The following is a 27,989-nucleotide window of genomic DNA, read 5'->3' as shown; positions in this document are numbered from 1 at the left end:
TCTTTCTCTCTCTCTCTACTGCAACTCAACAGAAGAAAAAAGAATCAGAACCTTTTCTCACTCTACAAAAACCTTTTTCTTTCTCTACATATCTCTCTCCCACACACACACACACACACACACACACACACACACACATCCCTTCATTTCCCACCTAAAAAAAAAAAAAAAACCCTTCACTATTCTTCACTTCGCCGAACGGTGAAACGGTAAGTTCAATCATGTCCTTTTGTTTGCAAAGGCGATTTAATATTTATGATTGTCGGTGTTGTGTTGTATGTATCTATATCAGGATCTTAATATCCCAGTTGATTGACTATCTGATTTTTTACCTTGTTGATTTTCCCTTCCCCTACCCGTATGTAATAAATTAAAAAAAATGTATCTATATGGATTTATTTGTATATTTTCTTAATCTTAGCTGTAGAAATGTGTTTTTAAGTTTTAGGAATTGAAACGAGTATGACTGTTTAATGAGTATATATATATGGAAATTCCTAGGTTTTCGTAGATTATTTGTGGTTATTTTTTTTCTTTTTTATGGACTGTTATGACTGTTTTTTTAGGCTTTAATTTCGGATCTCTGTGATCTCCATAGTGTTTGGTTCTTACTTTTAGGGGTTTTTCGACTGGGTTCTGTTTTTTGCGTTTTTAGGTTTTCATTCCTTTTTTTTTTTCTTTAATTATTTTTTTATTGGTGAAATAAATCTTCTATATGGATCCTGGGAGCTGTATTTATTGTATATGACATTTTTGTGCAATTATTAAGTGTCTTTGAGATTAGCAAAAAACTTATTGCTATAGCATATATGAAATTTTATATTGGCTTGTCCAGAAAGCATGTTCTCTCTAAAGAGTGTGCCTGGATTCCGAGCTTTTTGCGGTGCACAACCTCTGTAGATCACAAGTATTGTGTTGGAAGGGAGCCATATTTGGGTGAGTGCTCTATGTGGGATTTGTTGGGGTCCAAAGTGATTTATTAGAGTTAGGAGTGTCTTGAATGGTCCACAATAGTTATAAGATGTTTTCCTTTTAACCTTTTTTGGTATTGCATCGTTCTGCCGAGGGTCTGTCGGAAACAACCTCTCTACCTCACAAAGGTAGGGGTAAGGTCTGCGTACATCCTACCCTCCCCAGATTCCACTTGTGGCATTACACTGGGTATGTTTTTTTGTTGTTGTTGTTAGTTATAAGATGTTTTGTTGTAAGGACAGAGAGCAGGATCTTGAATTGCCTTGAAGTTGTCGAGGTGGTATAAAATGAATTAAAGCAACATATCTGGAGTCATTTGCATTGTGCCTTTTTTTTTTTTGATATTTCTTATTCTTATTTTTGTGTACCACAAGGATTATGCAATGTGGGTATAAGCACATCTACAAGTTATGAGGGATGATCCTTTGTTTCAATAGATTGTTTTTGTGAGATTTGACTTCATTTTCTTTTTATTGTTTCAGAATTAAGATCTCAAATTTTCATCTTGGAGTGAAGACGTTGGTGTTATCATTGGTGTGACTTTTAGCTGCCTATGAATTTCACATTTTATACCTAAAAAAGCATGGGTTCGGCTTGTTGTGTTGCTGCTAGAGATGGAGCAGTTATAAATGGATCAACCAGTGAAACTTTACAGAGGACTGTCCGATCCTCGCCTTCATGGAGCTTTCGTTGGGATAATCGGGGACGTGTTGCTGGGGAGGAGACATCAGTCAATTGGTCTTCTGATGGAGTTGGTGGAAATGATAGATTAGAGTTTAAATCTGGAACAACTGTAGAAACCCTATATGCATCTGAAGAGAGTAGTCCATTGGATAGTTTTCGATCACATGCACTACAGAAGTCACCAGCTTCTGACTGCAACACAGGGAACTCGACACTTCATCTATCTGGTAAACCTCAACATGGCTCTATCTTCACTTTGCTTGATACTTGATGCTAATACATGATGATTCTCCAAAATAAAGATAAAAGGAATGTGAGAGTACTGACTGTATATTGAAGAGCTTGCAATCCGTTTTTTCCTTCTTTGTGATTTGCACGCGTTTCCCTCCTAAAATGCACAAAATGTGGGTTGTTCTATTCCATGTGTATGGATACGAGATTGAATGAAATGATAGTCTTTGCAGGCTGTACCGAGAGAAATTTTATAACTAAATTCTTTTCTTATGTTGCTTTCTGTTGTGAGATGCTATCCAATAGGTCTAAGATATCAAACCAAAGAATTAATGGTCATAGAGAGATATGAGCTGGTTTACATCATTGACAAAAAATGGGCTTTCATTCATCCAGGAAAAGTAAATTATTAACTTTTCACTCGCTCAAATGATTTACGTGGTCGTTGGGACTTAGTGTTCTGTTAGTGCAAATATAAACAATTGGTTTTAAAAGCTTTGGTTAGTTTTCATCAAGTTGGAGTTCAAATACTTGGACTAGTAGAAGCTTTTGATCTCCCAAGCCCTTGTTTTCTTGTTTTCTTTTGAGCCGAGGGTCTTTCGGAAACAGCCTCCCTACCTTCCAAGGTGGGGGTAAGGTCTGCGTACATTTTAACCCTCCCCAGACCCCACACTGTGGGATTCAACTGGGTATGTTGTTGTTGTTGTTGTTGTCAATCCATGATATATCGTGTTTTTGTTTTTTATCTCCAAGCATTCTTGTGTTCTATGTATAAGTGATTTGATTTGAATTTTCAGTAAAGTATACACTATACACTGGTGAAAGAAGATGGTTACATTTTCTCTTCTTCCCCCTTCTTTTATATGAAAATGATGCACTAAATGGTTCTGTGATCTGCAAGCTGCTTGATATTTCTTCTTCGTTGGATGTAGATTTTGTTCTGCTCTTGGTGACCATTCTCTGCATCTGTTAGGAAGTAGTGCTGAATTTTTATTTTCCATTTTGCTTGCAATTTTTGACATGGTAAACTCCAATGTCCTCTTGCCTAGGAGTCAACAGTTGCCTTTTCCCCCTCATTGCTCCTTTGTTGATTTGAATCCCAAACATGCTGGTTGGAGTTGGAGGGTAACCAAACCAGACGTGTGGTTTGCCATTTTAAAATTTTTTTATTTGTGAAGCCTTTATTTTATAACAGAGAAATCTCTGAGGGTCAGTGATGCATGGTTTGGCATTTGATGGATAATCCTCCCCGTACCCATCTCCGCCGAAATACCAGGCTTTTGTCCGGATGTGTGTTTAACCCACATATCACAAGCTACGGTCTTAGCACTAGACCGAAGCCCTGGGGGCTTTCTTTTCAATCCCTTTTTTCTATGATTAAATGATGTAGACACTAAAAAAAAGAATGATAATATTGATACATACTTGGGGAGAGGCAGCGGGAAGTTGGTTTGTTCATCCTGCCCTTGTTCATACCACAGAATTATACAACAACATACCCAGTGAAATCCCACAAAGCTTGATATATAATGACGAGGCTTCTGAATCAGCTTCCTTTTCCTAGTTAACTGTCTGGTCTTAATTCGTATTCAATTGCCATAGACAAAGTAATTTTGCATGGTCAGTTAGTGAGTATCACATAAATCTGTTAATTCTTTTTTTTTGATATCGGTAACGACACATAAATCTGTTAATTCTTTATCTTGTCAAGGCGGTTAGTTGGAAATAACTGGTTATAAGACATTATTGACTTTGTGGTACTCGAACATTATTGGCAGATTCCCTTGAATTTGGTCATGTTTGAGTACTTTTGTGACCTATTTTACATGTCTTAGAGATAGGCATCTCATTTTGTACCCCACCATATCTTAATCTGATTGTGAGCAGAGGCGGAGGATGACCAATTATTGTGAAGGAAAAACTGTTTGGTGATTTTAATTTTTCAGTTCTGTAGGAAATGGAATGTCTTTTGCATTATTCTTCTGGTGACCTGTAAGATTCAAGGACATTAAAATTGGATATTCTGTTTCCTGGCCTCGGTGTTTTATATGACATGAAAGAAAAACTGATGGACTTTATTGGTTGACAATAATATGCTGTTTGTACTTTGTAAGATAACAGTAGTTTTCTTGCCTTTGCAGAGCCATCGGTTGTCAGAAATTCCGCAGAGGTAAGAACAGGGCAGTTTTAAGTTTTGCTGAAGATACTTTCCAGGCATGTATTGTATGTTTTTGACTTCTCTGATTTCCTTTCTTTTGGTATTTAGGTCAAAGAATCATTTGAGTCATCAGCAGTTCCATACCCCTCTCCAGCAAAGCTGTCTCCATCACCTCCCTCTGTTTCATCATTATCTACATCTCCTTTATCATCAAAAAGTCATCTGCTTCCTGCCAGTTCTACTCCTCTGCCTCACTATTCTTCCGGCCACCAGCTGGGACGGCGAGTTTCTGATAGTCATATACCAGGAATAAAGTCACCTACATTCTCAATTTCTGAAGAATCACCATCCTTCATGCTCCCTGCTTGGAGTAATGACTCAACGAGGGGCTCAAATGGTGGATCCTCAGATGGATGGTCTGTTCCCGCATTCTCTGACCTTCTTGCAAATCCTCGTAGAGATAGGTGGTCATTTGATAGTGAATCCATGGGTTTCCATCGTGACAAGATGAGCAGAGCTAGTGGTCGAAGTTCCAGTTCACCTTCTGTAGATCTCCAAACCTGTGGCACTTGTACAAAGCTGGTAACAGAGAGATCTTCATGGTCTTCAAATGAACTAGCTGTTGTTTCTGTACTAATTTGTGGCCACGTTTTCCATGCTGAGTGCTTGGAGAGTATGACACCAGAAGTCAACAAGTATGATCCAGCTTGCCCTGTTTGTACTTTTGGGGAGAAGCAGGCACTGAAGATGTCTGAAAAAGCAATGAAAACTCAGATGGACTTGAAAGCTCGAAAAAGATTCAGGAATCGGGTTGTTGACAGTGATTTTAGTGGCAACCTTGCTCTATTTGATCGACAGAAAAATAGTGGACAAGGCGGAAGGTGTCTCAAGATGAGCTCAAGTTCTAGCATGAAGAGCTCTTCAGGAAAGCCCTTCTTGCTGCGTCATTTTTCATTTGGTTCAAAGGGGACAAAATCCTTTTCCGAGAGCCCTTCTACTAGGAAAAAGGGGTTTTTCTGGACAAGATCTAGCAAGGAGTAATGTTTGGTGGATGATAATGGTAACAACATGAACTATCTTCACACGAGAAATTTATCTGTGAATATCATTATGTTCTCTTGTTATTATTCTTGCCTTGTGCGGTTATGTTCTGATAGATTTAATTTAATTCGCAAAGATCCTTCTGTAGTAACTTATTCTAGATCTCATTTATGACTGATGAATTCCATTGTTGTCAAATCTGCAGATGCCGCGGCCAGCGCTCTCACCTTGGAAGGATAGTAGAGAGGCATAAAAGCGTCAGGATCTTGCTGGCGGATGTGGATTCCCAGAATTTAGGTTAGGGTCTGAAGTATACAATGTAAGAAATTGGGAATACAATACAAGTTGAATGAGCAATTCATTATATAGGAAAAGAAAAAAAAAATTGTGTAGTGTCAGCTGGTAGTTTTTTCATGATGTACATTCTAATTTGGTTTGTTCCATTTTCAAGGGCATGAAATTATCCTCAAGACTTTTGTATGCTCTAAGTGCTTCTCTCGAAACTTGCAGTAGGTATCTTGACAATTTATATGCCTGCCTAAAGATGTAATGATTTTTTGCCCTTGTACGTGGGATTGTACTATATGGGCATTTATTTATCTTCAATCTTGTGTTCAAGAATCCGTAGGACTGTTGGAGCTTATACCTTGCACAATCCTCATTTACAAATTGCTAGTAAATGTTATTATTGTACAGGAACCTCATTTGTCGTTTGCCTCGCACCGCACCTGATATAATTGTCTTACGTGCTAGTAACGTTGACAATATAATAAAACTGGTTGCACTTCACCAGAAGACCGAACAGTAGAAGGACAGTAACCAAAATGGTCTATCCTGAGGATAGGTTTGTGGGGGGTGGATAGAAAGTCTGTGAAAGACAAATGTCATATAAACGTAACGTGAAATGTAACAGAGCTGCTAATCATGGTTTGCAGTTACATCTAACAACAACAACATACCCCGGTGAAAGACTGGAAAAAGGAGAGATGTTACTATCACAAAATAATACGATAATTGAAGTATAAGAAATAACAGATAATAACAAAAATTGAAGGACAAGAAATCTATAAGGATATTATTACAACTACTAATATGAAAAGGATAATACTCAACTATTAACCTTCTATCCTAGTTTGTGTTCTCTATCAGTGGTGGAGTCAGGAATTTGATGAAACTTGTGCAAATTTTCTTTTCAATTGTGTTATGGGTGTGCAAAGTTAAATATATATTCATAATATCTAACATTTAACCTATGTTCAACGTGTAATTTTTTGGCAAAGGGTGTACACCTGACCACCCTTCGCTTAAGGTGGCTCCGCTCATGTTCTCCATAATCTCCTATCTAAAGTCATGTTCTTGATAAGCTGGACCTGCACCATGTCCTGTTTAATATCCTCTCCCCAATACTTCTTCCGTTATCACCGCCTCCTGAAACCGTCCATAGCCAACCTCTTACACCTTCGTATTGGGACCATCTCAACCTCGCTTCCCGCATTTTATTCTCCACCGACCCACTCTCACCTTGTCCCAGATATCCTTGCGATTACAACTGACATGTAACATATATAAATTTAGAGAAAAGAGAACACTGATAATTTTATTAATTATCATACAATACAATAGATGGCGATGAAATTAATATGTTCCAATTATTTAAGCCCATAAGTTTAATTTTTTTATAATAATACAAATTGATAATTTAAAAGTGTCAATGACCTGCAATAATCAATTTTAAGAAAAATTGACTACTCTATAAGAAGTGTATTGTCCCGTACCGGTCTACCAGGGAAGCTTGTTGAATGGATTGAGCAGAATCAAGCTGATGTTATCGAATCGACTCAATCAGAATTGTTTTGTCGTTTCACACCGATCGAATACGTGTCCTCACACTCCTACGTGGCAGCTTACGCGGTGCTGTTCTGGCATACGTGTATCCATCCAGTTAAATGCACTCATGCAGAAGCAGCTCATGCTCCACCGACCCTGCCCCCTTTTAAAAATCACCAGTTAGCTTTTTTATTCTAAACAAAGAAAGAAGAACTAATATCCATTTTATTCCAAATTTCCTTTTCAATTATGGCGGACATACGTGATGAACATGGAAATCCAATTCAGCTGACTGACCAATATGGTCACCCGGTGAAGCTGACCGATGAGCACGGCAACCCCATGCACATTACTGGCGTTGCAACCACTGCTGGCTCTACTGCTCCAACAAGTTTTCCGACCAGCACTACTGGTGCTACCACAGTTGGTGAAAAATTGCAACACACTACTGGTGGCTATGGTGCTCCGACAACTGGTGAAAGGTTGCAACACACTGCTGGATATGGTGCTCCGACAACTGGTGAAAAGTTACAACACACTGCTGGATATGGTGCTCCGACAACTGGAGAAAAGTTACAACACACTGCTGGATATGGTGCTCCGACAACTGGTGAAAAGTTACAACACACTGCTGGCTTAGGTGGCTTAGGTGCTGGTGTTGGTGTTGGTGCTGGTGCTGCGACAATTGGTGAAAGATTGCACCAGCAAACACACTCCGAGAAGCAGCAGCAACAGCGAAAGGAGGAGCTTCACCGCTCAAGCAGTTCAAGCTCTAGCTCTGTATGATATCTTACATGCCTTTTCATCCTATTTTTTGTTCAAACTAATTTTTAACTTAGACGGATTTGGTTTTTCTTTTTTACTTTTATACCTTCTGTATTCAAAACTTTTTGTTCTTCTATACATTGTGTATACCGAACTTTTTTAATTTATTTTATACATTCTTATATTTAAAAGACTATCTCTGATATATATGGATTCATACAATAAAGCTCGATAAGTTATTTTTCTATTTTCTAGGTCATCTAACCTGATATTGTCTAATTTTCTCTTGATATTTACAAATCCATCCCTTCCTCGCTTAGCTTTTTGAGTTCTAAAATACTCCCTCCAAGTTGTTACTATTTCGGAAGTAACCGTTTTTTCTTTGACTAGTTTTTTCATACATTTTTTAAGTATTTGGATTATTAGCTATTTTTGACTTGTAGAGTTTTTCGAGTTCGATTATTAGCTACATTGACTTTGACTTGTGGAATTTTTCGTACAGTTTACTAATATTTAAATTTTATTTTAAACTACTTGAAGAATTTATAGGGGATTATTAGTTAAGTCTGACTTGTAGAGTTTTTCTTGTAGTTCTCAAATATTTTAAATTTTATTTTAGAACATTTGAAGAATTTATACTGGAATTCATAGTAAAAAAAAAAAATTTACCCTCGCACTCCGAACCACCCCCCATAATTTGGGACGGAGGGAGTAACTATTATTACCTTATTAACACTGTTAAATTACTGTGGTGCAGTCTGAGGATGATGGACAAGGTGGGCGGAGGAAGAAAGGGCTGAAAGAGAAGATAAAAGACAAATTAACAGGTGGGAAGCATAAGGAGGAGCCACATCAACACACTACTACTACTGGAACGACTACGACTACGAGCGCCATGTCCACTAGTACTGCTCCAGAGCACCATGAGAAGAAGGGTATGATGGAGAAGATCAAGGAGAAGTTGCCTGGTCACCACAATCATCACTAGAGGCAATAAATAGTTAAATGGAATAATGAAATATATAAGAATGTTGTATTTGTGTTGGAGCTTTTTATTATTGTAGTTGCTTGTGGGTATATGCTGTAGCATTTGCTTGGTTGATCGTAGAGTAGTTAAGTTTAAGAACAAAGATTGAAGTGTGTTTTTTCTTTTCCCTACTAAGAGATGTTGATTCAGTGTTTAATATTTCTTGTACATAATGTACGTTTGTTTCGGTGTTAGCCAATACTGCGTCTGTTTCCAATCTGGTGTCATTAATCAGAGGGAAGCCTATACTTGGGGACCATGGCCCTTTCCTCATGCAAGTGCCTTTTAAGGCTCTTAAGATGCTTTTTCATGTAATATGTGGCCATCAAACATGAAAGACAAAAGAAAAGTAATGCATGCCCATATAATCTAACATTATAATATTCTATTAGATCAGATAAACGAACTCCATTATTTGATAGTAGAACTATACATGTGCAATATTATTAATATATGAGTTCTGCTAATTAAAAATAGTAGACATTACTAACAGAGGAAGGAATGCAGAGAGGGATGAGGATGATGAGGGCCAAGAGGGAAGTAGGCGATGAGAACTGTGGGACTTGTCTTCGAACAAGAATTAATGATTAACGTTAACTGTAATAATGTGTTATCTACTTGAACGCAATTGAGCAACACTTTGAAATTAAAAGTATGCAGAATACGCCTTCTTCCCAACTTGAGCGGAGTTTAGTTGAGAAATTGGCATATAAAGGTGGGTAGGCAAAATCCGTAGACACCAAGTGCACGTATTAAAAGATGATACGTGACGATGGTGACAAGTCAGATTCGAGTCTCCAAGCGGTGGGGGTGTCTTTTTTTGCTAAAAACTTTTTCAAAAGTATTCAAAGAGGCCAGATAAGTAATTTGATAACCTGCTTCCGGAGGCAAAAACTACGAGAGGTCCGAAGATAATAACACCTTCCGGAGGCAGAAACTACGAGAGGTCCGAAGAGGCTGGCCTTTACCATCTTTTTATTACCCTTTATTGCAGCATTAATATTGGTAATTAAGAGGGCATGATTTGTGGATCATGCATCCTATAGCTATAGTATAAATAGACGATCTCATTCTATTGTAAGGCATCTGAAACATTATACAACAATGCAAAGTATTCATATTATTCTTAGCATTCGCTCTTTCTTGCTTAATTCGTTGAGGCTATAGTAATTCACCAGCCGAAGACTCTAGTTCAAATTTTCTTCAAGGCCCAGGCTACATAACTAGCTATGCTTTACTTTCACTTGTCTTGTTAATTATTACTTATTATTTCATAATTTTAGTTACATTCATCTACTTGTCCTTGACGACGTAAACAAATTCAACTATACCGATTTTTCGTGTAAACAAAAGGAGCTAGTTCTTTTTTTTTTTTTTTTAATTTCCTTTGATTTATGAATTTATCCATTCGGTTTGGTATCTAATGTAAATCTTATTGGTTATTAATTTAAATTTGCTATGTATTAATCTTTTAGAAGAAAAGCCTGTAAACAATTAAGGGGTAGGAAATATAATCATTTCATTACAGAACCAAGAAAAGTGCATTAAAATCATTTTTTTTCTTTTCTTTTCACGTTTATACAGTTGGGCCGCACTGTTTGTTTGTCGTGTGCTTGTGAAATGCCATGACCCGTAAAACCATCGGACGGTTGAAAACGCATCATCTTCCATATTTCCTCTTTTCAATCAATGCTCCTCACTCTCAACTCCTGCCAATCGCTCTCTCGTGAACCAATTGTTTTCCCGCCTATTAATTAAACAAAACCCTCAAAAATGCTCTCTCAATCTCAATTTGTTTCTCTAAATCGCATCAACTCTTTACCTCTTTCCTCATCAATCTCCGTCCGGAAAATCTTCTCCGATTCGCTTGATTTTCCACATTTAGGTATCAATTCGTTTCCGAGAATCAAATTATCGTCGCCTAAAATGAGTTTGAATTGTGTGGTGTCGAATGAAGCAGAAATAGATGATTTAGGAGTTGAGGATTCTGAGCTCGACGAATTTGCAGCAGTTGCTAACAAATTAGCTGATGCTGCTGGTGACGTCATCCGCAAATACTTTCGGAAAAGCTTCGATATTCTCGATAAAGAAGATTTGAGTGAGTTTTCTGTTAATTTTATTTACGCTGATATATTGCTAGCGGATTTTAATTTTTAAGATAATAGTAAAAAACACACGAATTATCACTTTTTTCGCAAGTAGCTGAACTATCACCGTATATGTAGGTCAGGTAGGAAATATCGACATGTGTTTTAATACATACCTAAACTCGATGCTATTTTATTACATAGATGGTTATAGACTTATAGTTCAGGCAGGAAAAACGAACAATGAACAACTAATAGTTGGGGCGTGAAACTCACTCACGAAAAAGTGATAGTTCAGGTGTGTTTTTGACCATTAACTCCTAATTTTTTGGAGAATTTTGAACATGTATATAAATTTGTGGTTAAAGGTCCGGTAACGATTGCTGATCAATTGGCGGAGGAATCTATGGTGAAGATAATCCAAGAGAATTTCCCTTCCCATGCAATGTGAGTTACTTAAGCTATCACAAGTGTACTACTTGAGCTATCCTTTTTTATTCTAAAGCCAACAAGCTTGCATGTTTAAATTTTAAACTTCCTCATTTGTAGTTAGTTAATTGCCGGAGCTGAAAGTGGAGAAAACATTGGCCTCACTCTCTCTTTAGTTCAGAGAGAGACTGACGGTTAGCATGAGAGATTTGTGAATATAACTTCACACTCACCGTAGGAAAAACGCACCATATCGTGCTGGTCATGCATTTACTAGAAACTTATTTTGTAACATGCCATATTTCGTTCTATCCAGAGCTGAAAAGTAAATTATCTAGAAAAAGTACAGAGAGAGTACAGTTTAAATGGATCTTATTCGGTGAAATCAGTTTGTGGGAAGTCCTCTTTGGGTGAAAGGAATATCAAGCAACCATAAGCTTTCTATGATCTTTGACATTTTCCCCAGTCTAATTGAACTTTTCAGCATTTGCCTGTGTGCTTTTAATACGACTGTAATAGAATACCAGTGAGGTTTCCATAAGTTTTAATTGTTAGAGCCACTCTATTTACTTGTATAATGCCGATACATAAGATCGTCCTTGTAGTAGCCGAATACCATTCACGCTGCTAATTCAATAGATGCGAGTCAGTGCAATTCTTACAGATCCATTTTTCTTTTCTTTTTTTCTTTTGGGAGAATAAATACATTTTGGTCTTGATATTTCATTATGTGTCATGGCTTGTGTATACGAATAATAATGGAAGGCCTTACTTTAGATGCTGTTGAGTCCTTAAATCATTGATCAAGAGTCAATTATGAAGCTTCTCTTGACATCTCTGTTGGATTTATTTTGTCTCTGTATGTTTGTGTGCTGAGAATTTGTATTTAAACTGCTTGGTGATAGTTACGGAGAGGAGAGGGGATGGAGGTGTAAAGAGGAAACTGCAGACTATGTTTGGGTTTTAGATCCAATAGATGGGACGAAGAGTTTCATTACAGGTACCTGCTTGTCTTTTCCTTATCAACTCTGTTCAACCTATAGCTCAAATATTCATTCATCGGAATACTTTTTACTTACAGGGAAACCTGTGTTTGGCACTCTTATTGCTCTGTTGTACAAAGGTAAACCGGTATGAATCGCCAGCCAGTTGATTGTATTTGTATCAATAAAAAACCTTGCTCACTACTAGATCAACGAAAGCTTGTTTATTAGTCCTGTCAACTGTCAACTTTTTTCTCCCAAACTCTGTTAGCATTGGGACAGCATTTGCTGGTGGAAGCGTAGTTGAGTCATTTTACAGTAAAACAGGCGTCGGTTGGCATACTTTTGATTTGTAACTGTTGCTGTCAAAATGTGCTCCCTGTAGAAGATATTGTCATGTTTAACTTATCAAAAAGGGAAAAGAGATAGATACTCATGAAATTATAAACAAAAAATAATAGAGAAAAAGGAAAATTGGGAAAAACCTCCATCTTTTTGGACTAACAACAACAACAACATACCCAGTGGAATCCCACAATGTGGGGTCTGGGGAGGGTAGAGTGTACGCAGACCTTACCCCCACCTTGAAAGGTAGGTAGGCTGTTTCCGAAAGACCCTCGGCTCACCTCTTCACTTTCCAAGTTCTAGATTGGTTGGTAGATGCGTAGTTCCTGTATGTGTTAGCCATTTAGTGGTCCTGTATAGATGTTCCCTCACCCTGAATTGGAATATTGATGTTTATTCAAGAAATTAGCAATATCAAGTAGGTGCTTTTGATTTTTTTTTTTTTATTCTTTTTCTCTTAATAGTTGTCCACTCAATATTGTGTAGGTGCTTTTTTCCTTATTGCCATCTGGGATCACTCGTGTTCGGAATATTGTGTTCAACTCTCAAACTACTTAATTTAGCTTTCCCTTGGTGTAATGAGGGTGCCAGCCTATGATACCATATGTAATCTCCTTATACTATGCTACAATAGACTGTGAGACCCATATGTAGGTAAACTGTGATTCCGAGAGTCGGTCAACATGATGTTCTCTTCATTTCTGCTTTTCTAGATTCTTGGCATTATTGACCAGCCTGTACTGAGAGAGAGGTGGACTGGTTTAAGTGGGCGACGAACTACCTTGAATGGGCAAGAAATCTCCACACGCAGTTGTTCAAGTCTTTCAAAAGCCTACCTGTATGTTTCTCCTTCAAACCCTTTCTTACCAAAACAGAACATGGTTACTCACCTTCAAGTACTTGTATTCTGTGTATCTGTTTTAATTTATCAGGGATACGAAAAGTGTGCTGCATCTACTTCTCATTTTCATTCTTTCAAGTTCAGGTACACTACTAGCCCACATTTGTTCGAAGGAGACGCTGAGATTGCATTTGCTCGTGTTAGAAGCAAGGTATGTAACATTATGGCAAGTTCTAGCTAATGTGCAAGCAAAATAGGCAAAAAATGGGGAAGGAAGAAGGAGGGCAATGAGAAGATCTGAGCAGGAGGAAACTAAAGAGGAAAAAGAGAATGCATTGCACTCTCTTTCCTCCACTGAGAATTCTTATCTCTTCCTCTACTTCTGTTACAGGTGAAAGTTCCACTGTACGGATGTGATTGCTATGCATATGCCCTGTTGGCTTCTGGATTTGTGGATCTTGTAATAGAGTCTGGTCTTAAGGTCAGTTAATCGCTCTCTGGTCTATTGCCTAGACTAGTAAAGATAAGATTATGCTTACCATGTGTGTGTATTGAGCTTTTTCCCTCCATATAGAGGAGAGCCAGCGTATTTTCATTGTCTATGTCCAATATCAGTGAAGTGGTAACTGATTGGAATTTCGGTATATGATTATATCCCTACCTCCTGATAAATATATTGATGCAGGATGAAAATTTTGCTGTTTTACTTCCCTTATGACATTGAATTGTTTTTTTTTTTTGTTTTTTTTTTAACTTCCATAATCTCTATGCTGATGTCAAAACAAAAAATTTCAGCCATACGACTTCCTCTCACTTGTGCCAGTAATAGAAGGTGCTGGAGGAACTATAACCGACTGGACAGGACAACAATTTAATTGGAAAGCTTCTGCTGGTTCACCAGCCACAAGTAATTCTTATTTCTCATTATAAATTATCATTTCATAGACACAAGCTAACCTTGAATGTCTTAAAATATGCCTGCAAGTCAACTTGTGAATAATATCCTAATTTCACTTGCAGGTTTCAATGTAGTGGCAGCAGGTGATAAACAAGTTCACCAACAAGCTTTGGATGCATTGCAGTGGCAGTAGAGGCAGCTGTGTTTCAATTTATATATAGATGCTTCTTCATGGTGGAGACTAAGAACAAGGTCAATTAACTCCCTTGAGCGGATATCATAGTAATTGATTACTTGGGACCAAGTCTCTACATTAATTTAAATTGCAAACTGAAATATAATGGTCCTCTGCTGTAACCTTCAATAAGCTGTCCATTTGGTTCATCAGATTATATATAGATGGCAGCTGTGTTTCAATTTATATATAGATGCTTCTTCATGGTGGAGACTAAGATGGCAGCTGTGTTTCAATTTATATATAGATGCTTCTTCATGGTGGAGACTAAGAACAAGGTCAATTAACTCCCTTGAGCGGATATCATAGTAATTGATTACTTGGGACCGAGTCTCTACATTAATTTAAATTGCAAACTGAAATATAATGGTCCTCTGCTGTAACCTTCAATAAGCTGTCCATTTGGTTCATCAGATTATATATAGATGGCAGCTGTGTTTCAATTTATATATAGATGCTTCTTCATGGTGGAGACTAAGATGGCAGCTGTGTTTCAATTTATATATAGTTGCTTCTTCATGGTGGAGACTAAGAACAAGGTCAATTAACTCCCATGAGCGGATATCATAGTAATTGATTACTTGGGACCGAGTCTCTACATTAATTTAAATTGCAGACTGAAATATAATGGTCCTCTGCTGTAACCTTCAATAAGCTGTCCATTTGGTTCATCAGATTAATTAACCAGTAGCTTTTCCAGTTCCTGTTCACTTTATTTTATGACAATCTTTTTCAATTCTAAAATTGATTTTACTTGAAGAAACTGAAAGAACACAAAAGTACAAGAAAAAGGAGTCGATGTCATTGCTACCCCAAAAAAAAAAAAAGAAAAAAGGGGGAAGCAGAGAGAAATACCGAGTTCTACTTTTTCTTCTGTCCTGAAGTATAGTGCTGTACCATCTGAATCAATTAATTAATCAATTGCGCTTCCTTCTGTTTTAATCGACTGATTATTGCACAAAACGTAAAGTGTTAGGGTCTTCAGAACTGACTGATATAAGAACGGGGAAAAAGGGTTTAATCAACCCTAAGGCGAACAAAGTCAGATCGCATCCCTCTGCTGTATTGCCTAATATACTACCACCTCAGGATTAAGTTTAAAGTTCATTTTTCTTTTTGGGTCTAATGCCAATCAGAATTTCAGTACATAGAAACGCAAATACAGCAAATAAACATCCACCGTCTCTATTCTATTCTACCATCCTTCAACAGACGCCACGAGAAACACAATAAATGCAGCTGCTTTCAGAGAAAGGGGGTTGCTGCTTTACATAATTTAAAGTACAGAATAAAGAAACCCAAATGGTACAGCAACCGAAGACTGCATCCGGCGTTGTCATACCATTGAAATTGGTCCATGGCCCATGAGCTCGTGCTTATTCCTTACCAAAATCAGCACTGTAGTGAGCACTTGATTCAAGTTTCTTTGCTTCGTTCAGTTTCCTTACCGCCTACAGGAAAAGTTGTCTCAGGAGGATGAGAAATTGGAAAAAGAATTTTAGAATACAATAACACTACCAAGTAGAAGCAACAAGGCATTTCTTTCTGGAACAACGCTCTAACGATGAAAAATAGGAAAAAGGGAATTAGGAGAACACACATGATACGAAGTAGAAACAAGGAATCTCTTCCAAAACAAGGTTTCAATGTGAAATATTGGACTTACTGTACCGACACTCTTAGTTAAAGAATATTTAAGTGTGCTTTCATTAAAATAAGAAATCGAGTGTGCTACCTAGGGTAGTGGTACAAAATCTAAAAGCAGTAGTGATTCACATAATAACACGCATACAGATTTACCATGAGTCACTAAATTTCTTTGACTAATAAACACCACCAACACTTTGGTAGCATGAAGACCTCTATAAGGTGAACTCAGAAAAGAGCCAATCAGTGAAATTAATAAATTGCCACTTTACAAACAGAAATTTCGGAAAAGAAGACAAATACCTTCATGAAATCCTCATGGATGACATAATCACGCTCTGCGCGTATTGCGAACATACCAGCTTCAGTGCAAACATTGCGCATATCAGCTCCATTAAAACCCTGAGGAGAAAACAAGTTAACAGAAGTTTGATGCAATAGAAGCGGTATAACAGTGTTCTCGTTATCATTATTAGCAAACCTCAGCGAGCTTAACAGCAGCCTCGTAATCAATTTCACCATGTTTGGCAATCCCAGAAGCATGGATCTTGAGGATTTCCATTCTTGATTGTTCATTAGGCAAGGGTATTTCTATCTTTCTATCTAACCGACCAGGGCGAAGAAGAGCTGGGTCCAAGACATCGGGTCTGTTTGTTGCCATAATCATTTTCACCTGAAAACAGAATAAAGATAAAATAGACTCAGGCGAACAAACCCTCCTGTTTTATGCATTCTACTCTTCTTTATGAGCGTGTTAAAGCAGGTCATTTCTAGGCCTGTATGTCAACCCCCGCTCCTCCTTAAGCCTATGGAATAAATCGCAACACATATTAGAATACATTGAAGGTCAATCCAGACCTTTCCAAGCTGGTCAAATCCATCCAACTGATTAAGCAACTCCATGAGCGTTCTTTGAATTTCACGGTCTGCACTGGTTCCCTCGCTAAAACGACGTCCACCAATTGCGTCAATCTCATCCATGAAAATGATGCAGGGCTACAAATGAAGATAATAAGTGTCAACATTTTAAGGCACCTTCAAGAATTATTCATCACGTCTAAGACTCCCAATATATACAATGAATTCATTACGAAGTCCTTACTTGGTGATCACGAGCATAGTTGAACATTTCCCTGATCAATCTTGCACTCTCACCAATGTACTTATCAATAATGGCACTTGATACAACCTGCAGCAATCACCAATTGTAGAGGTCCAAATTATGAGATGCTATTGGACTGGAGGATAAAACTAAAAGTCTAGAGCACCAACCTTTAAGAAATTGGCATCTATGTTGCTAGCGATTGCCCTGGCTAACAATGTCTTGCCAGTTCCAGGTGGCCCATAGAGAAGAACACCCTGGGATAGAATCCTTTGTTGGTTCAAAGTAATATTACAAGCAAAAGCTATATTTGTCCATGCCGACAAATGTATGAGACTGTGGAAAAATTATGTTGAATGACTTACCTTTGGAGGCTTAATTCCAACCCGGAGGAAAAGCTCAGGGTTCATTAGAGGTAACTCTATGGATTCTCTCAGCTCCCTGATCTGATCTGACAGTCCACCCACGGCAGAGTAACTAATGTTGCCAGGATCTTCATGAAGCATGTTGTATACAACTGGATCAACCTGCCATTAATCTCTCATCATAAGGAAATTGGAGATGGACAAACATAATAATTTTAAATATAGACCCAAACGATTAACACTTGCAAGCAAAATAGTAACTACTAACTTCCCGGGGGAGTGCCCGCATGATTGTAAGTGTTGTCATATCGAGAACCACTCTTGTGCCCGAAGTCAGTTTTTCCTTGTCAACTTTACTGCGACAGCCAACCACATACCTCGGGCCGCTGCTAGCTTTTACTATCACTGCAAAGGTAATGGAAGGTACTGATTAGTCCCATACATTTCTGCAGTTTCTTAGTAAGTTCTTTCATGTCAAAAAAATGAAACTAAAACCACACTTTGTGATTAAGAGTGCATGCCTAGGAGTAAAAAAGTAAATAAATATTAGTCAGGATAAAGAGTACTTACAACGCTCATTATCTAGAGGTCGGAGCACTTCTCCTATGATCTGTCCAACACTCTGAAGTGACTTCAAATCATCTTCTGTTTTAGTATATTCCTTCTTGGTAGCTCGCAAGTTCTCTCTCACTGAGGAGGTAACTTTATAAGAAGTAGGAGTAATATAATAACAGAAAGATAAAAAAGAATACGAATACTACGAAGTTTTGTAGGACCAAGAATTTAAGTTGCTTATCAGCTTATAGGAAAACAACCTAGTAGAAGGAATAAAAATCAAGGAACAATTACAAAGTACTTGAACATGTATTCATAATCACTAATAACTAAAATTTGATCTATATCTTTTTCTCTCGCTTTGTGGTGTACATGTATTCATAATCACTAATAACTAAAATTTAATCTATATCTTTTTCTCTCGCTTTATGGTGTATCACAAACAAGGTTATACCAACTCTGGGAAACTAAGGACACATTCCCATATAACCAAATAAGAAGCATTGGTTTATGAGAGTTCTATAGTGCGGATCGGTATCAAAATAGCTACAACATCCTTTCTGAATAAAAGAACAGATAACTCCATGAGATTATATACATCAAGGCATGCTTAAATAAATCATCAGGCTATAGTTTGTTGACTGATGAAGTATGACAACTCCCCTACAGCACTTGTACTTTGTGGAGTGGAAAGGCATTTTAGTGAAAGAATAGAATCTAACAAATGGAAAGACCAAAAAGGATTGGCATGATCTACTCCACGGTTTCCCGCAAAAAATCCTGTTGATTACCAGAACAGGAATCTATTTTCCAACAAGCAAGAGTTACTGATAACTAAGAACAGATAAGTAGCAGTAACATTTGTTAGATCGAGTTTTTATGAAACATTCTACAATAGGTTACATTATATTATACGCCACCAGGTTTTACCCAAACCTTGAAGATCCACCCAAATATTGTACATTCCAAAATCATATATATACATACATACATGTATAAGTGTGCGTAGTACATTATACATATGCAAAAAAAAAAGAAACTAAAAAAGTTAAGCCAAGATACTATGATACATGAAGCACTTAAGGAATGATTGAAAATGATTTCAGGACTTCAGAGGTCAGAAGCTGTAAAAAGGAATTTACTTTTACATGTAGTTTAATGGAGTTGTTCACTTGCATTGGCTTGTCTTATTTGGTGTTTCACCATTTTTATCTTTAAAAGTGCTTCCAAATGTGAAAATACAAACTCTATCGCTCTTACGCTAATCATCTGTCTAATAACATGAAGCAAGTAAAAAGCATAATCATCGGCTCATTTGAACCGTCGGAAATCGATAGTCCACGGGAGAGCTCCAACGCAAGCGTGTGTGGAAGATGAGCTAGAAGGCTAGGAAATACCTTAGAAATATCTTCTAGTGCTTGTGACATCATTGATATATGACATGGAGTTACTGGATGAACAAAAAATGGGAGTTAAAGTGCGATGTACAGCGCAGAGTAGCAAAGTCCAGTGTAGATTCAGACTGCAGCGCAAAAATGCAGCACGGATTTTCTGCCTGGCCAACGTGGAACATTTAGTTTAATGATATTTCGGTCTTCTTAAAATTCCCTATCCCATTGGTTAGGATCTTTGTTTTAGATTTGGAAAAGTTAAAGTTGAGAGACTTAGCCTAAACTTAACGTTTCTAAACGTAGGAATTGATCTCATGTTTTGTTCTTCTTCTTGAAGTTCAACTTGAGTCTAACTTGAATCTTTTAAGGTAAGATTTTTCGTATGAGCTCATCTCTTTACCCTCCTGTTTCTTTCTTTCTCTGGATTGAATCTTAGTTGGAATATTAACTAGTACTAGGTTGAGTAGGTTCTATCATATTTGTTTGGAATTGACTGATTAAATGTTTTATTATCTATTCTTTCTTTATTTTCATTGCAATTTCTTTGGGTTTGAATGATCGTTAGTTATAATTCATAACAAGGATTAAGTTTGGTTAATACTTGAGTTTGCGTTGTTCTAATCCGTATAAATCAAATTCACCCCCATCTTTTATTCTTTGTCAGTTTTCTTCCGCTAATCTGTGCGCCATCACAAGTGTAGCATAGAACCCAAATAGAACCTTGTACCAAGCAATGACACACAAGATGCTTTCTCTCATCTTCTTCGTTTCAAGTAATGCTTAATTTCAAAATAAAGCAATCGCGGTTCAGGACACATTGGCCATACCCATGAAAATACAAAACAAATTTCGCACGTGTGAGGTAGGTTCAAAATATATGCTAAAACTCTTTTTCTAGTACAAATTCCAACTTTAACCACATTAAGAATCCCTGCAATATATTACTAGCATTAAACTTTTCATATTCGCAGCTTCAACTTACCGAGGATATGACCTTAGATAGGAGGCTATGGAGGTCGCGAATTAGGGTAGAAGGTTAGTAGGCCGTTGAGCGTTTTCCCGATTTCATGCGGGATATGTTTGGTGGTAGTTTGGTACACCGTACCTGTTTCCCCTTTCATACAAGTAGTATCAGCACTATTCTCGTACTTTCTTGTCCTTCGATTTCTGATACTAACTGTTGTTTCTTGTGCTTCAATTATCGCATTATTTTGTTGTTGTTAATGTTCCTTTTTTCTGAGTGCTATATAATGTTTTCCCTACTATTTGCTATGTCTTCTTTACTTTGGTATTTTCCTTTTCAAACTGCTTTGATATGCACTATTTGAGCCGAGGATCTTTCGGAAACAGACTCTCTACCTCCACGAGGCAGGGGTAAGGTCTGCTTACACTCTACCCAGTGGGATTAAACTGGTTAGGTTGTTGTATTAAACTTTTCATATTAATAATCTCTATGTTTCCTCTTTCGCCACAGAACAATCAATATTTAATCTTATCTACAATAAAAGGCAAAACAAAAGAACAAAAGTCCTAAGCATCTAACCAAATAAATATCCACGAAAGTTCACTACATTTAGGAATAAATAATAGTATCGATGGATGCAATAAAACCTAAAAATAAACTTCAAAAGTCCTAAGCATTGGAACTGAATAAATACTACTGTATATGTTCAATTGATGATCTAATAAATATCCACGAAAATTCACTACATTTAGGAGTAAATAACAATATCAATAGATGATATTAAACCTAAAAATAGACTTCAATAACCGAAATCAAAGTCACAATAAGATCACTAGGGTTTAAGATTTCCGAGAATCAAACCACATTAATAGTTCCTGCAATATATTAATAATCTCTATGTCTCCTCTTTCGCCACAGAACATAAAATATCTAATCTTACCTATGAATATAAAAGGAAAAACGAAAAAGTGAAATTACTGAGCATCGAATTGAATAAATATCGACGAAAATTCACTACATGTAGGAGTAAATAACAGTATCAATTGATGCTCTTAAACCTAAATATACACTTGAGTAATCGAAATCAATGTAAGAATAAGAAGACTAGGGTTTATAAGATTTTCACCTGTGCGAACACGAGCATCAAGTTCTTTGTGCTGAAGGAGCTTTTTGCGATAATCGGCGAGTGCTGTACGGCGTCGTCCTGCATCTTCTTCGGTCGACATGACTCAGAGATCTGAACAACACTGCCTTTCTCTCGACTTGAAGAGGAAGAAACGTATATAGATAGATAGATCCCTGTTACCAAAATACAATTTCCTTTGCCCTTGTTTGTAATTATATAAGTTTCTTTTTAAATTCTAAATACAAAAAAATTCTCATCTTAAGAAGATGTACAGAGCAGCTTCTTGTTGGGCTCAGGGTTTTCGCTACTTTATTCAAGCCCAGCGTAGAGCCCAATAAGGAAAAAAAGGAGTTGGGGTTGGGGGGGGGGGGGGCGCATTTTTTTGCACGGATTTCCCTTCTTTTGGGGGGGTCTTTAAATTTTGCCTCTCATATTTGTAGCATTTTTAAGTTTTGCCCTTCGCTTGATAATGCGAGGTTACCTGGTTCGAACCCCGTCGCATAAAATAAAAAAAATAAAAAATTCTCAAGGCAGGGCTGGGAGGAGTGTATGCCGGATCCGGCATACAATCCTTAAGGAAAATCTGAAGTTATGTCGGAGGGGGCAGACTTTGCCTTGAGGCATATATTTTATTTTATTTTACTTTTCAAGTAAACTTTTAGGCCGCGCTTTAAAAGAAAGTTTTTCCACCTTAGGCATACTTTTAGTTATGCCTTAACTAAAAGTGTGCCCCATAAGACATAACTAAAAGTATGCCCCATAAAGCGGAACTTTTCCTTAAGGCATAACTAAAAGTTTGCCTTGTAAGGCAAAGTCTATGCCTTAAGGAAAAGTTCTACCTTATGGGGCATACTTTTGGTTATGCCTTAATTAAAAGTCAGCCCCATAAGGTATAGTTCCTTAAGGAAAAGTTTTGTCCCATAAGGAATAACTAAACTATGCCTTGAGGAAAAGTTATGCCCCCTCCGGCATAACTTTAGTTTTTCCTTAAGGACTTTATGTTGGATCCGGCATACACTCCCACCAGCCCTGCCTTGCAAAATTATTTTTTATTTTATGCCTGAGCGAGGGTTCAAACGCAGAACCTGAGGTATCCAAGCGAAGGATAAAACTTAAAGACCACAAATATGAGAGACAAAATTTAATGACCACCCCAAAAGAAGGGCAATTCTGCAAATTTGGGGGGGGGGGGGGTGCGGTCATTTGCACTTTTGTCTCTCTTCGGTGCTGGTATTTAACTTTTGTCCCTCATAACAAATAATTTTTTCCCGGGGTATAAGTTTATATTTCACATCATAATATCCCACAAGTTATGTCTCATGTGATGAACTTATGCCCAACTAGAAATAAGTTCTATTGTGAGGACAAAATTAAAAAGCACCCATTTGAACGAAAAACCGTTCAATTTCTTAAACAACAACAACAAAAAAAAAAAAAAAAAAAAAAAAAAGAGAGAGAGAGAGAAATCAAAATACATAGTCGTTCACCCAAAAAATAACTTGCAGATGTATAATTAGGGTATAATTTATGTATATTATGTATATTGGCTAGCATATATAAATATTTTTGCCAAGCTGAAAAATGTTTAACTTCACCAAAAAAAAATAAAAAAAATATACACAATAAGCGAAGTGACCAAAAAGTTTTAAAAAAAAAACTGCTTTTATGTTATGAAATAACTTAATCTTGCCCAAAAATAGGAAGAGAAGTGTAACATGAAATGAATGGAATTTGACCTTTTGATTCTACCAAATAATAATTGAAACAGTTTTCCTTTCATGTTATTAGACATGTAAGATTTAAGTGGACAATGATGCTAAGTGGTTGCAAGGTTGTTAAAATCGAAACTTATAACACTAGATTCGAATTGTGATCACATAAGTTATTTCTCTCAAAACAAGGAAAATTCTGGTGTTGAAGCCGTAGCAGCAAGATTTGAAGTTGAGCCTTTCTTTAATTTAAACCATAAGTTGCTAGCTCATAGAAAGTACTTAATAAATTAAATGAGACCCTCTTTCCTTTTTCTTTCTTTTTTGGTTAAGTATATAACCACCTTGTGAAATATGGCTTCCTAACCGATAATATTTTATTGAAGACTAAACCTTTTATGAATTGTTAAGGGAAAAGGTCTAAATTTGTTCTTGCATTATTTGAAATTTCTCAAATTTTTTTCTCTATTAGAGTGTTGATTCATTCATACCTTTGTTGTTAGCAAATCATCTCGTGTTTGTCCTTATCATTAACGGAACCCTATCTTGAAATCGGTGGACTTCACATGTCCAAATTTTTCCAGAAAAGAAGTCTCTTTTTTAGCCCTCTACTTTTGATTAAAGTTTAAGTTGGATCAACAACAAAAATGAAGCATTTTTGCCCTGGCCGAATAAGATTTTGTAAAAAGTTTAACGCACGAGTAAAGTTGTTCAATTTACATTATAATGCATGAACAAAATTTGACCAATTTTTTACGATTGATTTGCAAACTTCTTTTTTCATATTTATTTGCATACTTCTTTTCTTCCCTTTTTGCGCCGTTTTGTTCTTTTATTTATTTTCCTACTCACAAGAAAGAAAAGGAGAGAACAAACTTAAACCAATGATTATTGAAAATAAAATGGTCAAAGAATTTGTGAACAGAATTTAGACGCTAATTAAAATGAACAACGTAGAGAAAAGACCGGTGCATTAACCATTTCAACCACTAAAACACGTAAAACCTTAAACAAAATAAGTGCGCCAATGGTAACAGAAATTCGAAACCAAAGCCAAAAATCTCCACGCCCCACAACAATGGCGATAATATTGGCAAAAACATACTGATTTCAAATCTCTCTACCTTAATTTTTCCACCATTCCTCTCTTTCCTTTTTTTCTCTTTCACACACCCTCCATTCATAGTTTTTAGACAATTTTTTTCTCAAATTTCATCCCCAAATCCTCATTAGGAGGGGCTGGAGATGAAAAAAATGCCTAGAGGATCACCACCACCACCGCCCTTTATTTCATTCTCATCGTCTAAAATAATGGCTAATATCCTCGTGGCGTTTGTTTGCCTCATTATCCTCGGCCCCTCGAGTGTAATAATTCCAGTTTCTGCACAATCATCAGATTCTACTGCCTCAGCAAAATCTTTTCCAGCATTTACACCATCAGATAACTACCTTGTTGATTGTGGATCCACTTCTCCTACTACTCTTCCAGGAAATCGCGCGTTTCAACCAGATCAAAATACAGCCAAATATTTAGCCTATAGCGGACGTGACATTCAAATTTCTGCACCTGATAATAAGAATGTACCTTCACCTATATACCTCAACGCGAAAGTCTTCGTTAGTGAAGCCACTTACACATTTCATGTGACTAGTCCCGGGTTGCATTGGATCCGTCTTCATTTTTTCCCTTTACAAAATAACGAATTTAATCTCCAAACCGCCAAATTCTCTGTTTCAACAGATACATTAGCCCTCCTCAAAGACTTCCAAATGGAGAAAAACGAAGCGATTCTAAAAGAGTTTCTTGTAAATGTTACAACAGAGCGTTACGCCATCAAATTTGCTCCTTCACAAGGCTCCATTGCATTCGTAAACGCCTTAGAGTTTGTTACTGCTCCAGGCAAATTACTTGACTATTCTGTCCCTCTTCTATTCCCCGTTTCACAAAAATTTGATCTTAGCACTAGTAATTTCGAAACAACCTATAGGCTTAATGTTGGAGGTTCATACCTTGATGGATCAAATGACACTTTAGGAAGAAGTTGGTTATCTGATGCACCGTTCCGTAATAATGCCACGGGACAGGTTGTTTCTGTTCAACCTTCTATCATTCAATATCCAACGGCGGGTGGGTCTCCTTTAATTGCGCCTCCTTCAGTTTACAGTTCTGCAGTAAAAATGGCTGATTCAGAAACTACAATTCCCAACTTCAACATATCGTGGACGATGGATATTGATACCTCGTATTCATACCTAATTCGCCTTCATTTCTGCGATATCATAAGCAAAGCGCTTAATGAACTATATTTCAACGTGTACATTAATGATAAGATGGCAATTTCCGGGCTAGACTTGTCATCTTTGACACAGCAATTGTCCACAGCTTTTTACAAGGATTTTGTGGTAGATTCCTCTACAGCTTCCAATCCGCTTAGTGTAAAGGTTTCTCCGGTGAACGATGTCCAAGGATTCAAGAACGCGATCCTGAACGGCCTTGAGGTTTTTCGGATGAATAATTCTTTGGGTAGTCTTGATGGAGAATATGGTGTTGATGGAAAGAAAAGTAGTGGCCCAAGCAAAACAGTGGCTTATGTCGGTTTTGCTATGATGTTTGGAGCGTTTGTTGGATTAGGTGCTATAGTTTTCAAGTGGCAAAAAAGACCTCAAGATTGGCAAAAAAGGAATAGTTTCTCGTCTTGGTTGCTTCCACTACACGCTGGAGATACAAGCTTTATGGCAAGCAAGGCTTCGTTGTCGCGCAAGAGCCAATTTTTCTCTTCAACTATGGGGCTAGGCCGATACTTTTCATTTGCCGAGTTGTCAGACGCCACCAACAATTGGGATTCGAATGCCATAATTGGTGTTGGTGGCTTTGGCAATGTGTATTATGGAGAAATTGACGATGGAACAAAAGTAGCTGTCAAGAGAGGCAATCCGCAATCTGAGCAAGGTATCAATGAGTTCCAGACTGAAATTCAGATGTTATCCAAGCTCAGACATCGCCATCTGGTGTCGTTGATTGGTTATTGCGATGAAAACACGGAGATGATATTGGTTTATGAGTTCATGCAAAATGGCCCCTTCAGAGATCATCTCTATGGAAAGAACCTTCCACCTTTAACATGGAAGCAAAGGCTAGATATCTGCATTGGCTCCGCTCGTGGGCTTCATTACCTCCATACAGGTAAGGGTGTCAAATGGGTGGGTTAGACTAAATTTGGGCGGGTTATTGACCCATCCAAAAAGTTATTTGGGTTGAAATGAGCTAAAAAACTCGCCATAGCTCAACCCGCCCAATTCTTACTAAGTTTTATTTTCTTGTATGTTCTTTTATAATTTTTTACTACCTGATAGTTTTAATGACCCAACTCATTTCGCATAAGTCAATTTGGGTTACATATCAACCTAATATTTTGATGGGCTGAAATGGACTGAGCTAATAAATGGGTGGGTCAATGACAGGCCTAAACTTGGGCGGGTTGGGCATGTTTTCATGAGCTAATTTTGTCACCCCTACATACAGGTGCGTCTACAGCAATTATCCACAGAGATGTCAAGACCACCAACATTCTTCTTGATGAGAACCTCGTCGCTAAAATGGCTGACTTTGGGCTATCAAAGGATTGCCTTGCCAACGAGACTCACGTAAGCACAGCTGTGAAGGGAAGTTTCGGGTACCTTGATCCTGAGTACTTCCGGAAGCAGCAGCTAACAGACAAGTCTGATGTGTACTCATTTGGAGTTGTACTTCTAGAAGCTTTATGCGCTCGTCCTGCAATTAATCCAGCACTTCCAAGAGAGCAAGTGAATTTAGCAGAATGGGCAATGCAATGGAAGAGAAAAGGCTTGTTAGACAAGATAATTGATCCTACTCTTGTGGGTAATATTAACCCAGAGTCCATGAAGAAATTTGCTGAAGCAGCAGAAAAGTGTTTGGCTGAATATGGAGCTGATAGACCTAGTATGGGTGATGTGTTGTGGAACTTGGAATATGCTTTGCAGCTGCAAGAAGCTTCATTACAAGGGAAGGCTGAAGAAGAAAACAAACCATCTGCTGCTCCAGCCTCTCCTGCTATAGTGGCCCCCACTCCTGTCCCGGCCTCTGCACCTTCGGCTCCTGATAACAGACCAGTTTCTTCACCTGAGCAGACAAGAAATCCTGCTGAACTTCAAGCAATTGATGATCATTCAGGAACTGCAATGTTTGCTCAATTTGCTGAACTTAACGGACGATGATTGCCACACTCACTTTGACACAGATGATAATACAAAAATCTCAATTGGTATGTCCCAGTGAAATATATGTGTAATATGTAGTTGAAGCCAGCTCTTTTACTGATGACTTTTTTGCTGTTTTTTGTTGGACTTTCTCTTCCAAGAATGAGTCACTATAGCCGGAGGTTATCTTTTTGATTGTTTTGTATTTTCTAACACAAAATGGTGGATTTAGAGCTGGAAAAAAGTTTGTGAACTAAATAATAATGTACTATTGTATAGTATTATTTACTTCATAGTTTCTCTTGCACTCTTTCTGTTGTCGTGCTTTTTGCAGTCTTGATGGGTCTAATGCTCGTTTTATGTAACTATTTACGCTGACTTGTTCTTGA

General features: G+C 37.4%; 5 protein-coding genes across 5 annotated transcripts; 4 read left to right on the top strand and 1 right to left on the bottom strand.

The window, feature by feature from the left end:
• Nucleotides 1-113: 113 nt before the first annotated feature.
• Nucleotides 114-5,669, top strand: LOC132065045 (uncharacterized). The gene is made up of 5 exons (XM_059458266.1): nt 114-209; nt 1,455-1,883; nt 4,029-4,057; nt 4,154-5,105; nt 5,292-5,669. Exons 2-4 carry the CDS (start codon nt 1,556-1,558, stop codon nt 5,084-5,086), a joined length of 1,290 nt encoding a protein of 429 aa, XP_059314249.1. The 5' UTR covers nt 114-209; nt 1,455-1,555; the 3' UTR covers nt 5,087-5,105; nt 5,292-5,669.
• Nucleotides 5,670-7,094: 1,425 nt separating this feature from the next.
• On the top strand, nt 7,095-8,862 carry LOC132065044 (late embryogenesis abundant protein). The gene is made up of 2 exons (XM_059458265.1): nt 7,095-7,693; nt 8,436-8,862. The coding sequence occupies exons 1-2, from the start codon at nt 7,163-7,165 to the stop codon at nt 8,664-8,666; spliced, it is 762 nt and encodes a 253-aa protein (XP_059314248.1). The 5' UTR covers nt 7,095-7,162; the 3' UTR covers nt 8,667-8,862.
• A 1,616-nt stretch (nt 8,863-10,478) lies between these two features.
• On the top strand, nt 10,479-14,680 carry LOC132065043 (bifunctional phosphatase IMPL2, chloroplastic). Its single transcript, XM_059458264.1, has 9 exons — nt 10,479-10,803; nt 11,161-11,239; nt 12,127-12,221; nt 12,303-12,352; nt 13,263-13,387; nt 13,535-13,601; nt 13,782-13,871; nt 14,186-14,297; nt 14,411-14,680. Exons 1-9 carry the CDS (start codon nt 10,479-10,481, stop codon nt 14,479-14,481), a joined length of 1,014 nt encoding a protein of 337 aa, XP_059314247.1. The 3' UTR covers nt 14,482-14,680.
• Nucleotides 14,681-15,614: 934 nt separating this feature from the next.
• LOC132065042 (26S proteasome regulatory subunit S10B homolog B) lies at nt 15,615-21,891 on the bottom strand. The gene is made up of 10 exons (XM_059458263.1): nt 21,674-21,891; nt 18,208-18,327; nt 17,906-18,042; nt 17,638-17,799; nt 17,443-17,529; nt 17,273-17,359; nt 17,029-17,166; nt 16,652-16,843; nt 16,474-16,572; nt 15,615-15,974 (listed from the first exon to the last, which is right to left on the bottom strand). The coding sequence occupies exons 1-10, from the start codon at nt 21,771-21,773 to the stop codon at nt 15,900-15,902; spliced, it is 1,197 nt and encodes a 398-aa protein (XP_059314246.1). The 5' UTR covers nt 21,774-21,891; the 3' UTR covers nt 15,615-15,899.
• Nucleotides 21,892-24,627: 2,736 nt separating this feature from the next.
• LOC132065040 (probable receptor-like protein kinase At4g39110) lies at nt 24,628-27,771 on the top strand. The gene is made up of 2 exons (XM_059458261.1): nt 24,628-26,566; nt 26,906-27,771. The coding sequence occupies exons 1-2, from the start codon at nt 24,628-24,630 to the stop codon at nt 27,616-27,618; spliced, it is 2,652 nt and encodes an 883-aa protein (XP_059314244.1). The 3' UTR covers nt 27,619-27,771.
• Nucleotides 27,772-27,989: the final 218 nt, after the last annotated feature.

This window comes from Lycium ferocissimum, chromosome 7 (genome assembly GCF_029784015.1).
Source record: "Lycium ferocissimum isolate CSIRO_LF1 chromosome 7, AGI_CSIRO_Lferr_CH_V1, whole genome shotgun sequence".
In the NCBI taxonomy this organism is placed as follows: domain Eukaryota; kingdom Viridiplantae; phylum Streptophyta; class Magnoliopsida; order Solanales; family Solanaceae; genus Lycium; species Lycium ferocissimum.
The sequence above is the reverse complement of the archived record's forward strand: the minus strand, read 5'-3'. Positions and strand labels throughout refer to the sequence as shown.

What these genes read in the sequence shown, in the direction of transcription:
- LOC132065045 (XM_059458266.1), top strand. Translation starts at nt 1,556, where the DNA reads ATGGGTTCGGCTTGTTGTGTTGCTGCTAGAGATGGAGCAGTTATAAAT. An exon ending in CTCGACACTTCATCTATCTG is followed by an intron (nt 1,884 to 4,028) that starts GTAAACCTCAAC and finishes TTGCCTTTGCAG; the next exon opens with AGCCATCGGTTGTCAGAAAT. An exon ending in TTGTCAGAAATTCCGCAGAG is followed by an intron (nt 4,058 to 4,153) that starts GTAAGAACAGGG and finishes TTTGGTATTTAG; the next exon opens with GTCAAAGAATCATTTGAGTC.
- LOC132065044 (XM_059458265.1), top strand. Translation starts at nt 7,163, where the DNA reads ATGGCGGACATACGTGATGAACATGGAAATCCAATTCAGCTGACTGAC. An exon ending in GCAGTTCAAGCTCTAGCTCT is followed by an intron (nt 7,694 to 8,435) that starts GTATGATATCTT and finishes ACTGTGGTGCAG; the next exon opens with TCTGAGGATGATGGACAAGG.
- LOC132065043 (XM_059458264.1), top strand. Translation starts at nt 10,479, where the DNA reads ATGCTCTCTCAATCTCAATTTGTTTCTCTAAATCGCATCAACTCTTTA. An exon ending in AATTTCCCTTCCCATGCAAT is followed by an intron (nt 11,240 to 12,126) that starts GTGAGTTACTTA and finishes GCTTGGTGATAG; the next exon opens with TTACGGAGAGGAGAGGGGAT. An exon ending in GACGAAGAGTTTCATTACAG is followed by an intron (nt 12,222 to 12,302) that starts GTACCTGCTTGT and finishes TTTTACTTACAG; the next exon opens with GGAAACCTGTGTTTGGCACT.
- LOC132065042 (XM_059458263.1), bottom strand. Translation starts at nt 21,773, where the DNA reads ATGTCGACCGAAGAAGATGCAGGACGACGCCGTACAGCACTCGCCGAT. An exon ending in TTGGAATTAAGCCTCCAAAG is followed by an intron (nt 17,530 to 17,637) that starts GTAAGTCATTCA and finishes ATTCTATCCCAG; the next exon opens with GGTGTTCTTCTCTATGGGCC. An exon ending in TAGATGCCAATTTCTTAAAG is followed by an intron (nt 17,360 to 17,442) that starts GTTGGTGCTCTA and finishes TGATTGCTGCAG; the next exon opens with GTTGTATCAAGTGCCATTAT.
- LOC132065040 (XM_059458261.1), top strand. Translation starts at nt 24,628, where the DNA reads ATGAAAAAAATGCCTAGAGGATCACCACCACCACCGCCCTTTATTTCA. An exon ending in GCTTCATTACCTCCATACAG is followed by an intron (nt 26,567 to 26,905) that starts GTAAGGGTGTCA and finishes CCCTACATACAG; the next exon opens with GTGCGTCTACAGCAATTATC.